The sequence below is a fragment of the Sceloporus occidentalis genome, unplaced genomic scaffold (genome assembly GCF_023333645.1).
Source record: "Sceloporus occidentalis isolate IW3139 unplaced genomic scaffold, rSceOcc1.0.p SCAF_5, whole genome shotgun sequence".
Lineage (NCBI taxonomy): Eukaryota > Metazoa > Chordata > Lepidosauria > Squamata > Phrynosomatidae > Sceloporus > Sceloporus occidentalis.
Window position 1 is genome coordinate 89,019,352 of NW_028316985.1, and position 12,110 is coordinate 89,031,461.

Consider the following 12,110-nt stretch of genomic DNA (forward strand, 5'->3'; position numbering starts at 1 on the left):
CTTCTCCAAAGAGCCCAAAATTAGTATAGAGCAGCTTTGGATGAAGAAGTAGCAATTTTTACTACAGTACTTTCATTTGACATGTATCCAATGCCATTAGCTCTCAGGTGACATGATGCTTGATTTCTGTTTACTTTATGAGAACTATGGGAACTCTGTTACTACTTCTCCAAATTAAATGAAAAATATTCTTAATTTAACATGTGTACTAAAATTCTCAGGTATCCACCCAGATATTTTTTCCTGTACTTTTATAATATCCTGAGATGGCAAAAATGGGTTCAGACATTGCCTGTGTCCATTCCATTCATTCTCCAGCCTAGTAAAGTCAAAAAATGAAACAACAATAAGAATAGCAATAACAATACCACCATAATCTAGATTGGTAAAACAGATGAGGAAGAAGGGTCAGTGTGGGGAAAAAGTTACACTTGGGATTTTCACTGGCTGATCACTTCATTCCAAGTAGTCAAGCACGATCTCAGTGTTGACTGCTCACAACACTAGACTCAGATCTGATCCATGTGCAAAGGTGATTCCAGTGCAGTCATCTTAGAGGTGTTTGGACGACTGCTAGTTTCGTGACATGGTTGTAAGGTAGAGAAATAATTTGCAATGATCCTCTTCTGCAGATCACCTGTAGTCTGCCAGATCAGCAGTATCACAAATTGGGACCTGACTGTCAAAATTCAGGTGCTGGTTGTATGGTGTCACCTGATTCTCACCTCTTGGAAAACAGAAAGACATTGATAATGTGCATCTTAAAATGTTTATATCTCATCTTTCATCCTCCCAAATACCGCCCCCAAACATTGATTGGGACAAGAAAATGCTGTGGAAGAGACACAGCACCTGTTTTCTATGGTCCAAAACATACTGCAAAAACAATCCAGTTTGAGATCGCTTTAACTGCCTTGGCTCAATGCAAAAGAATTCTGGAAACTGTAGTTCTGAGAGACATTTAGCCTTCTCTCACACAGAGCTCTGGTGCCACAATAAAAATGACAATTCCCAGAATTCCATAGCATGGAGCTGGGGCAGTTCAGGTGGTGTCAAACTGGGAATTATTTCTGCAGTGCAGAGGCACCATATGTGGCAAGAGACCCTTTTATTAAAAGATAAAGGTACTAAGGTTCTCTGCTGATGCAGTCTTTCTGAATACTGTTACATTTGGGGCTGTGGAAGACTTTGGTAATTTTTGTTTTAAGAAGAAGCTGTGATTATGAGTAGGTGGGAGATAACAAAAATATGTGAACATTTTGAGTACAAATATTTGAAACAAATAATTGTGCCCAGCTGGATAGGTCTTAAATGGAATGTGAACCAGCCAATTAACATTCACTGGCTGCGTAAAGCAGAAGGGTGTTTTAAAAAATAAAAACATAAACAGGCATCTTTCAACTAGTTAATGAGGCATGGAGTTCTGTAGCTTTTCCCTGAGTTCTACACTTATATTATTTTTAATTAGAAAAGCTTGTATCACTGCAGGATTCATATTTGAAACAAAACGCCAACCCCCCCCCAGAACATGACTAGCTGGTCAGCATGTCCTCTTTAGAAAAGGCCATGGCGATAGTCCAAAAGAGCTGTTCATAATCTTTCTATCTGCAACTATGTTTTTAAAATAATAATTTATTTTTATTTATTAAAATTTCCTGCTTTTCTTTCTATGTAAGAACAAAACTGGATAGGAGAGGGGAGAAACATTATTTTTATCCTGGCTTCATACCTGCCGGGATTTAGCAGATGAAAACTGGGACATATGTGGCCAAACAATATCAGAGTGTGGTAAAGATGGCAAAAGTTATTAATGAGGAAGAATAGACAAGCTACAGCAGTTTGCTTTTGCCTGAGCCTATTGGGAAGATCAAGACTCTATCCTCTCCTCTTCTTTCTCTTGCAGAATTGAGTAGACTTTTGCTCTTTGAATTCAGTTTGCAACAACTGTAGTAAGCAAAACAAAAGTGGGTGCAAGGGCAGAAAAGATGAAGCTATTTCTTCCTCTCTACATTGTTACTTCAGGCACTCTGATGATGACAGTTTACTGACTTAGGGAAGAAAGGCCCAAAGTTATGAGGTGTATGTGAAACTCTTGTTTCCAAAAAGTTGTAACAGCACACTTTGTTGTAATAATTAGACTTCCTCCCTGTTTGGCCTCACTACCTCATCTTATATGTGAGTGGAATTGATGCAAAAATAAGCAAACGTGGCTACTTTTGTCACATCTAGAATTATTCCAAGTTGCGCCTTCCAATAATAAAACATAATTTCAATAAAAACTCTTTCCTGGGGAGAAAGTTGTATGTAATGAGAACATCACCACCCATAAAGCAGTGTGGTCTATCTGATCCTAAAAGCAATGGGAAATAGCAGTGGAATTTCAAACAGGCCTCATGTGAGCTTGAATAAAGAAGGGAGTCACATGGGAGCAAATGCTACAAGTGATGTCAAACTGCTTTTCTTCATCACCTAGATTATTTTGAATGGTAAATATGATTTGAAAACTGAACAGTTATGTTCTGTTGTAGCAATAATTCACAGAACTGCATTCTTAATTCCAGTTGCTGTCCATTTTCTTGCTCTTGTCTAAGAAGAAGATACTCTCTTAAAGGCAGTCACAATCACTTGCTGAATTATGACAGCTTGATTTTAAAGAAAAGAAAAGAAAACAGTGTCTGGGCTCTCTTCCAGCAGTTGCACTCTTTCTGGCAGTGGGTCACTGGGATTTCTATGAATGTGAGAGACATTAATATTAAAATATTCTGCATAATAATACGCACTGGGACATCATCTCTCAAGCATGGACAATAAATCAGTTTTATGTGCCTCTTTGAATTTTTAGCTCTAAAATGTTTAGGAAGAATATACTTAAAATTTTAAAAAAGGTTAGCTTACATAATATAAAAAAATATAAGTCTGTATCCAGTTCATGTCATCTGAAGGTTACAAGTTACTCAGGCTTCTTCTCTCTTCAAAGATTTTCAATATCTTTAATTTTGGATTAAAACATGTAGCCTGGTATTCAAAACTTGAAAGATACAGATTTGTATACTATTTGTAACTCTGAGTCTACTGGTTTTTGTAGCTGTTACTGTATGTGCTTTGAAGTTGTTTCCGACTTATGGCTACCCTAAAGCGAACCTGTTTTCTTGGCCAGATTTGTTTGGAGGGGTCTTTGCCTTTGCCTTCCTCTGAAGCTGAGATTGTGTGATTTGCCCAAAGTCCCAGTGGGTTTACATGGCCAAGCAGGGATTCAAACCATGGTTTCCAGAGTTGTAATTCAGTGTTCAAAGATGGCAAGCATTATGTTTAGAGAAATGTACAAGCTAGAAGAGACTGAAGCAGTTTGCTTTTGCCTGAGCCTACTAGAAGGGCAAGATTCTGTGGCTTCTTCTTCAGTAAGCTGAAGACAAAGGGGGAAAGGGGAAAGGGAAATAGAAACTGGGACATTTGAAAAGCAGCTGGAAAAAATGGGATGACAGAGGATTTTTAATAGGACAGTCCCTGTCAAATCAGCACAGCTGGGGATTATGCCGCTTTCCCAATAGTTTCATTTATTCGACCTTTCTGCCACGAATGGGACTCAGAACAGCTTACGATAAAACAATAAAACATAAAATGGAGAAAAACAATAAAAAAATCAAAATGTAGTTTAAAAACACACAGTGGAAAAATACTCAGCATCCATGCCCCTTCTGCAACAAGCAAGGTCAGATGTCAAATATCACTTTTTATTCATTCTGTTGTTTTCCACCACTTCCTGGCCTTCCCTCCATTTCAAAGGTATCAAACCACAACCTTTTAAAAGTGTCGCATGGACACATAGAGTAGACAGTTGACAAAGTGCTTTTGTTACTATTCTTAATTATTAGGGAGTGTGGGGGGAAAGTCAATGACACTGAAGAATTAATGTCTCTTAAGAGTATTAGAGCTGGCATTCACAACATGAAGACTATGATGTATCTACAGAACTCATCTCAAATGGATGATAGGATATTTAAAGCTATATCTAAATGGACCTCCAGGGGCTGAGACAGTCTGCCCCCCCTGCTGTCCCCTCAGAGTGACACCAACTCCCAGCACTCCATTGCCCTATTCTGTTTAAGTGTCTTGCCTTTTTACTAAGGCTAGGCAGTTATGAGACTGATATATTCTAACTCCTGGGTCACTTAAAAGACTTAGGATGAATATATACCCAAATCTATAGATTTAATTTTAAAGTGAAATTGTCACATTTGATTCAAATCTGGAATCAATAAAGAAGACTAGACATCTGTCTTATACAAATGAATCCTATAACTATGTCAATAGGCATAGCTTTAAGCAAATACTCCCAACAGCTTCTATTTATTTAAGCTACTCATTTCCAAACTGTGTCATGACTGGGGCTGATTACTAGTTTGAGCAGTTCAGCCATGTGGATATGTCAACCAAGCTTTGCCTATCAGAGCATTTGTCTCCTTTACTCACCCATCCATCCACCCCGCCATATAGACAGGGACATCATCCGAAGGGAGGGAACAAAAAACCTGTAGAATTTTCCTAGGCAAGTGCAGATCAATCTTAGAATTGTCGCCATAGTCCACAAACTACAATACACTGTGCCCTTATTATCTGCTGAGGTTTGGTTCCAGGTCTCCCCTGAGGATAACAAAATCCGTGGATACTCAAGTCCCATTAAATATAATGGCATAGTAAAATGGTGTCCCTTATATAAAATGGAAATGCAATCGTTTTTTGTGGGTTTTTTGGGCTATGTGGCCATGTTCTAGAAGAGTTTCTTCCTGACGTTTCGCCAGCATCTGTGGCTGGCATTGCCACAGATGCTGGCGAAACGTCAGGAAGAAACTCTTCTAGAACATGGCCACATAGCCCAAAAAACCCACAAAAAAACTATGGATGCTGGCCATGAAAGCCTTTGACTTCACATTGGAAAATCAATGTTTGCTAATTGGAATTTATACTTTTTTGGAATATTCTCAAGCTGTGGATGCTTGAATCCGTGGTTAAAAAATCCGTGGATAAAGAGGGATGACTGTACATAGAACACTGACTTCTCTTCCCAAAAAATAATCAGCGCTCTTTAGCTTGGCCAATCAAGAATATGAGAAATCCAAACACTCTCAGTTGATGATCGTAACTCATAGATGGAATATGAGGTAATGGAAATACTATTGGGCATGCCAAGTAATGGGATAACTACCTGAAGGCTCTTCTGTAAGCACAAGATATTTCTTCATTACTTCAGAAGTTTGGTGGCTACTAGCTGTTGGACACATCCCACCAGCTTGGGTGGTAAGAGAAGGGGGGCAGTTGGAATGTAGCTGGGGGAAAAGTAGGGAGTCTTGAGTATTTGCAGCTGGCTGGCAAGAAGCTAAAAGGGATATATGCTGCTGGGATGAACAGATTCTCTCTTATATCCTATTACCATCTATATCTGTGCTTGCCAGCCCTCTCATGTTCAACATCTATGTTTTATAAACAATAAAAAATAAGAATACTGGAATAGTGCCACAGGTTTTCAAGAGTTTTCACTCAACAAAGAAACTAACCCTTCAGAAAAGCATCTGCTGGAACATATTACCACTCCGAACCAAGAAAATATAAAGCAGTATGATAATATCTGGAATTTTGCAAGAATATGGTGATTTAGAATGCTGGGAAGTTGGGTGAAGAAGTAACTGTGCATATGCACTGTGTGAAACTGTAGACAAATTTATTGGAAAGGGATAGGAAAAGGCAGGAAAAATGCTCAAGGATGGAATTTGGAATTGTAATTGGCTATCCCAGGTCTACTTGTATAAAATTACCTAACAAAAGTAAGGCTGCAAGCTTCGTCATTGGACCTTCCCTTTAACAGCAGCCACAGCCACCAACATTTTTAGAAGTAGACATTTGATAATTAAAACACATCTAATTAGCTTCTGTACAGTTAGCTGCAGTTAAAAGCACAGACCTAATAAAATAGCTATGTCTTTAGGAGAAGTCTGGCATGTAGAAGCAAATCAGGTGAACTTTCTTCCCAATACTTTATTGATAATGCTTTTTAGAACTCACAAATTCCCCTGCTTTTTAAATAGTTAAAAAAGATATAGGAAATACTATTGTCAATAACACTTAGGACATTTTTCAAGAAGTCAAGACAATGCTTAAATAGATTTATGTAAAAATTATTTCAAATCAGAAATTATTGGATTAATAAATTGCTTGGCTATCAATATGGTTAGTTTTCTTTGCTGCAGTGATCCAGTGATCATTTGTGAAGATAACTGTGTTCCTTATACCCTTTTATTTTTCATGATTGTTCCCTAAGGCCTGTTACAAATGGGCTTAAAAGTGCGCACCCCCCGCGTGCTAGGGTTAGAAAGGGGCATCCTTTCTGGACGCCCCCAACCCTAGTATGTGCGGAGTGCACACAAAATGGCGGCGGCCGTTCCACACGGCCGCCACCATTACAACGTCACAACCGCGCCGCCTCTATATGGGGCGGCGCGGATGTGACATCGTCACCCCGCGCCAGGGCGCATAGTGCGTCCTTTTCCCGGCTGCAAAAGGAGCTCTGAAACGGAGCTCCTTTTGCCGTTTGCGTCACTGGGCACAGCGTTCAGATGTCTGCGCCCAGCAACACAGAGGAGAAAGGGGCCAAGCGGCCCCTTTCTCCTCCTCCCTGCTGCCGCGGGGTGTCCTTGGGGCTTGAAGCCCCAAGGACACCCCTTTCCAGGCTGCGGGGAAGGGGCCTTTGGCCGCTTCCCCACGGCCTGGGAAGCAGCGGATCGGGGCCTCAGCAGCTGCTGCTCTGGCCACTGAGGCCCCAATCCGGCTGGGAAAGGGGCATGTGCAGGCCGCCACTTTTCGGCGGTCTGTAACCCGCCTAAGATATTCTATAATTTCATTCTTAACTTGTACAATTTTGGAAACTTCAATGGACCTTCTTGGGACAAAATTTCATCAGAGACACACGCAGCCTGATCCTGTGTCCATACAATCAAAACATTCACTTTTTCAGCTCACGTTTTCTTAGGTTTTCTTCCAAGTAATTTTGTTCATATAGCCTACAATCCTAAACTCCCTTGCTTTGCAGTCAGTGCCAATTAATTCACTGGGACTTTCTTCTGAGCCACCCTGTTTAACCTTGTGCTACATTGTACTTTAGAATATCCTAGCTATCAGAAAAGTAAAAAATGATGCTGGCTACTATATTGGTATCATTTTTGAAATATGATCATAATTTATATAATTAGCTTTGACAGCCATGACAAAATAATATGACATGCAAACAAAATAAATTACAGTTTGTGCCCATGTAAATGGAAGAGCTGTTTTAATGTAATCACCACTCCCTGTTGTTGCTCTCCACTTTGATTCAGCGATTTCACTTGCTTGATGATTCATTGAAGTTAAATACTTCTAAGGAAACAATTGCAAGATCACAAACTTCTGTTGTGTCACTAGAACTGTGTGAATTGAGAAGGGCACAGCTTAGTAATGAAAGGAAAATCCCCTAATGGATGTTGCCACAGACAAAAATAGGCTTAGGAAAGGTCTGTCAAAAGTTCCTGACAAAAACTGAGGCCAATTTTCAAGTTAAAAAAACCACTTGAAGTGTAATTTCACACAAAGAACTAAAATAAATATGGCAGTTATTTCAGTCGGGTTTTTCAGGCGCCAATTAAAAAATGTGTATTTGAGTGTCTCACACTGTGACAAGAGTCATGGCCGAATGGGACAAGAGTTTCCTCCAGATGACCTAGATAGGTAGCGTTTGTAAAGCAGAAGAAAAACGTGTTCATTACTTTCAGCCTAAGTTTGTGCTACACATGTGTGGCATAGATACATGGCATTAGTTGGGTAAGGAGAGATTTGGAAAGTGGCCATTTTTTATGGACTTACATAGCTAGAGATGCCAAATTGAAAACTGGAGAGAATTCCTGTACCTTTAATCATTGTTAGAAGGGGGACATGCAACACCAGTTGAAATTCTCTCTTCCACACAGCCATTAAAGGTCAGGAACCCTCACTAGTTTTCACTGTGGCAGCCCTAACTAAATCATATACAACACTGGTGGGGAACATCTTGGCAAATGTGGTATGAGTTGGCCCCATAGTGTGAGAGTGTCCATAGCTTAAGATAGTTCTGTGCAAAGGAGTAGCCATCAGCCTAGGATAGGAAGGGGCCAGTCAGAGTTGTGCATGCATTGCCCAGGGCAACTTGTCATCCTGCGACTATTCTGTAGGCCATTTTTTCCTAGTTGGGATTTTTTCTCTAGTCCACCTAGGTGAAAAAGCATCTGGGAAAAGGATTTGCCAGGAGAAGTTAGCAGTAGAGGTCTTATGCATCCTTTTTTCCTCCTCCTCACTTCGGAACTCTATTAGTATTAGATGGGAATCCAAATCCAAAGACATGGGTCTGTGTTCTATAGTTCTGCCTATTTCATATCAAATTCAGTTTGAACACAGTATAAACAAATTTAAGACATGTTTATTTTTTGTGTTAAGGCCTTGATTTTTATTTGCGTTACTTCTTTTTGAATGCTCCCCATATGGATATTTTTCTTAAAGAAAATACAAGATAATGCAGTTGGTACCTCTGGCTTTGAACTGAGAATGAATAGAGCAGGTCAATGTTGTAGGCAAAATGCTCTGATCTCCTTTATACCACAGATCAGTGTTGTACCAATTCAAGCAGGATCCATAATCTTGTGATTAAGTTGTGTTCAGTATTGATGATGATAAATATTCTTTACTTCTGCCAGAAAATTGTAGCTTCCAAGAGGAAATAACGCATATTTCCATTTTCTTTATTTTTTTTTTTCAGAGGTGCATTTTCTGAAGTTGTTTTGGCTGAGCACAGAGCTACTGGGAAACTATTTGCAGTCAAGTGCATACCAAAGAAAGCATTGAAAGGGAAGGAAAGCAGCATAGAGAATGAAATTGCAGTTCTCAGAAAGTAAGTATGAAATATATTATTTTACTGTCTTGCCCTGAACAATTGGGGCCATCCTCCGAACCCTGTTAAGAGAAGCATGAGGGTGTGGGAGATCACACTTTGTTGTGGGAGTGCAATGAGGTCTTGTTTTGATTTTGAAGTTGGCTCAGAATAAACTGATTAGGGGGTGCTTAAAAACACATTTTGACGTGTCAATTTGTGAATCAAACTGGGTGATGATGGTAATAGAATTGCCATTTTTGTATATTCTAAAAGTGCCTAAAAGCAAATTATATATTTTGTTCTGTTGTGCTGTAGGAAGTAGCAATTTATGCATATAAAAACTATCATTATAAATCAGCTCTTTCAATTTTTTTCTTTATTTTGGTTTTTTTGCTCACCTTTTAACCTGCTTTTAGTTGAATGATGTATTTTGTAAAAAAAAAAGTTACATTAATATCAATGGCCAGACATATTTGGCAGAACAGACCGCTGTGGCCTTCTGGACTGGGATAGGGGCTGTTTGCCCATGTTTAGGGAAGATAAAAATTACTCCATTCGTATGCACTGTTCACTGTTGGATTTGGCTTGGACTATTCACAATCTTTCATCTCTGCTTCAAATGTAATGGGTCTCGCATAAGTAGGGCTAATAGAAGTAGGGGGGCAGAGTGTATCTTGATGGCCTTGATGGATTTTCTTCTAGTTTTGACTGACAGGTCTCCTGATGTCCTAATTGGGGATGATGAGGGCTGCTGTATTAGTACAATCATTGCCAAACATCCTTGCCTGAGTTATAAAGTCATTCAGTTCCTTGATGTTTAAATGAAATCACAACTGCATATGTTTTGCAGATGGCAGAAAATAGGTAATGAATATGACGACACACAGATCAGAGCCTCTTTCATGGCCACATCTGTTGTTGTGATGAAAGTAAGCAAGCTTACTTTGTTGCCATTTCTGGATTTGCTTAAAGTAGGGCAACAGAATTCCTCCTTTTTATGTTATCATGAGATCAGCTTGTGGAATGACAGAGGCCTGTTGCGGCTAGTTTAAAGTGTATTTTGTGGATAAAATTTATATTCCTATATGGAGGCAACAGTTTTGTCTGAGTTGGAGTCGAATCTGACACCAGAATCTGAGACAGAAATAAGGTGAACCTGTCATGGGGTTTTCTTGGCAAGATTTGTTCAAGGGGAGGTTGCCTTTGTTTTTCTCTGAGACTGAGAGAGTGTGACTTGCCTAAGGTCACCCAATGGGTTTCCATGTCTGAGCAGGGATTCAAACCCTGTTCTCTAGAGTTTTATACTAACACCCAAACCACTACAACATGCTGGCTGTCACTAACTGCAGCAGCTCATTATTATTTCCCCTGTCTCTCCTTCCAAAAATTCTTCCTACAGCTAAGGCTTTGACATGTAGGTGCCAAACTGGTCTCCATATCCAAAACACTTCTCAACATGTGCTGCTAAATATAGATGCATAGGTATTTAGGTACTATTCTACTTTCATCAAATTGCTCATTGCCTGCAGTAAGATGCATGTTGAGCTATGCTAGTTGGCTAGGGACTGCACTAAATACCTTGCTTCTAAATAAAAATGTTAGTCCCTGTCTGGGCAAAACACATTAAATACAGATACTATTCACTGTTGCAAGTGATTAGTTTATAGTCTGACCCGTAATGACTGACAACTCTCTTTTCACACTGTACAAGTATGTGACCCCATTCAGTGTAGAATGTTGGCTGGTGTTCATAACATACATTTCACTGAGCCTTAAGTCTCTAGTTTCAGATCAGAATCTGTGTTATTGTAATTCAAGTAGGTCAGTTACTTAAATGGAAAATATGAGACACTGTGCCCTACAATGGAGATGGGGAAAATTTTTTTGAAGCAGCCTATCTTGGTTTCATCTCTATCTAAGACAGTGTCTTCACTAGACTACATCGATGGGTTAATGGTATGTGCAACAGTGTGCAACTGCTCCCTATCATTTGTGATGCGACCTTGGTTGATAAAACATTTAATGAATAGTAAATCTATGACAGGTGAGTATTAACACCGTCATGGTATAGTCAGACTGTATGGCGGTTTTCTCCCATAATCATATTCTCTAAGGAGGGAAAGTCTATGGAGTACATAAAACTTGTTACTGTATACAAGTGAATATTATAGCTGGTCATTTCTTTCTGTATCTCCTTTCCAAGATACACTGACCTTAGGATGGGGCCATTAGATATTTAAAAATGTGCATGTTGGCACCAAGATTTACATTTATCATATAACCATTTTTGTAATTTTTGTTATGTCTGTGGTACGACAGAAAGAATATGTTGGGACCAAGCTGTAGTTAGCAGTCTAGATTTTTCATGAGCTCTTAAAGCATAGTTTTCCCAGTTCAAACATCATAGTAAACTCTCTCGAACCAAGAGTCTTCTCCAAAGCTGTGGGAAGGAAAGGGGGGAATCTTCTGACCTTGTCACATGTTTCTTATCCAACAAATTCAGCTGTGTTGTAGTGTGAATATGATGTGTGAAGCACACTACTGTTTGGGTTTGAATGCAGTGCTAAAGAGACTTTAGTGAGATGTGGATGACCCTAATGCCCTCTTTGAGTTGTAGATTCTCTTCCTTTCGTTCTCCACAATGGATAGAATGACTGGAAACTTTCACTGCAACTTTTTCTTAATCATTTTTAGCAGTGTCATCCAGACCAACACTTTTGTTATCTCTAATTGTGATTAGCTTAAATATGTTAGCTTCAGAGCGTATACGGTGAAGTTGGCTTGTTTTAATGGAACCACCATTAAGATCAGCTTAGGCCCTTATTGCACGTAGGGAAGGTGGGATCGTCCATCCTGCTTCTAAAATGTAATTGAGCCTTCTCGCTTTCCTTTCATTGATGAAGCGTTCACAGAGAAGCCAGAAGAGGCCATTTTTTTTAATAACAGGATATACTGTTATTTAAAAAATGGCTTTTCCATGAATGCTTCATCGACAGAAGAAAAGCAGGAAGCCTGAATGACGTTTTAGAAGCGTGACGCATGATCCCACTTCAGGCTTCTGCAAAAGTTCTGCAACATTTCACCCATGTAAGTGTCTCCGTGTGATAATCCCCATAGTGAAGGTTTGTTTGCCCAAATGAAATTATAAATCAGAGTTAACGAAAAGCCAAAGTGAAAATTT

At 39.4% G+C, this 12,110-nt stretch overlaps 1 protein-coding gene across 1 annotated transcript in view; it reads left to right on the forward strand.

Annotated features, from left to right (window-relative positions):
* The window catches only part of CAMK1D (calcium/calmodulin dependent protein kinase ID), a 251,852-nt gene that overhangs the window by 108,019 nt on the left and 131,723 nt on the right, over nucleotides 1-12,110 (forward strand). Inside the window, exon 2 of the mRNA XM_089524687.1 lies at nucleotides 8,816-8,947. Within this exon, the coding sequence (XP_089380813.1) occupies nucleotides 8,816-8,947 (132 nt within the window). The remainder of the gene's footprint in view (nucleotides 1-8,815; nucleotides 8,948-12,110) is intronic.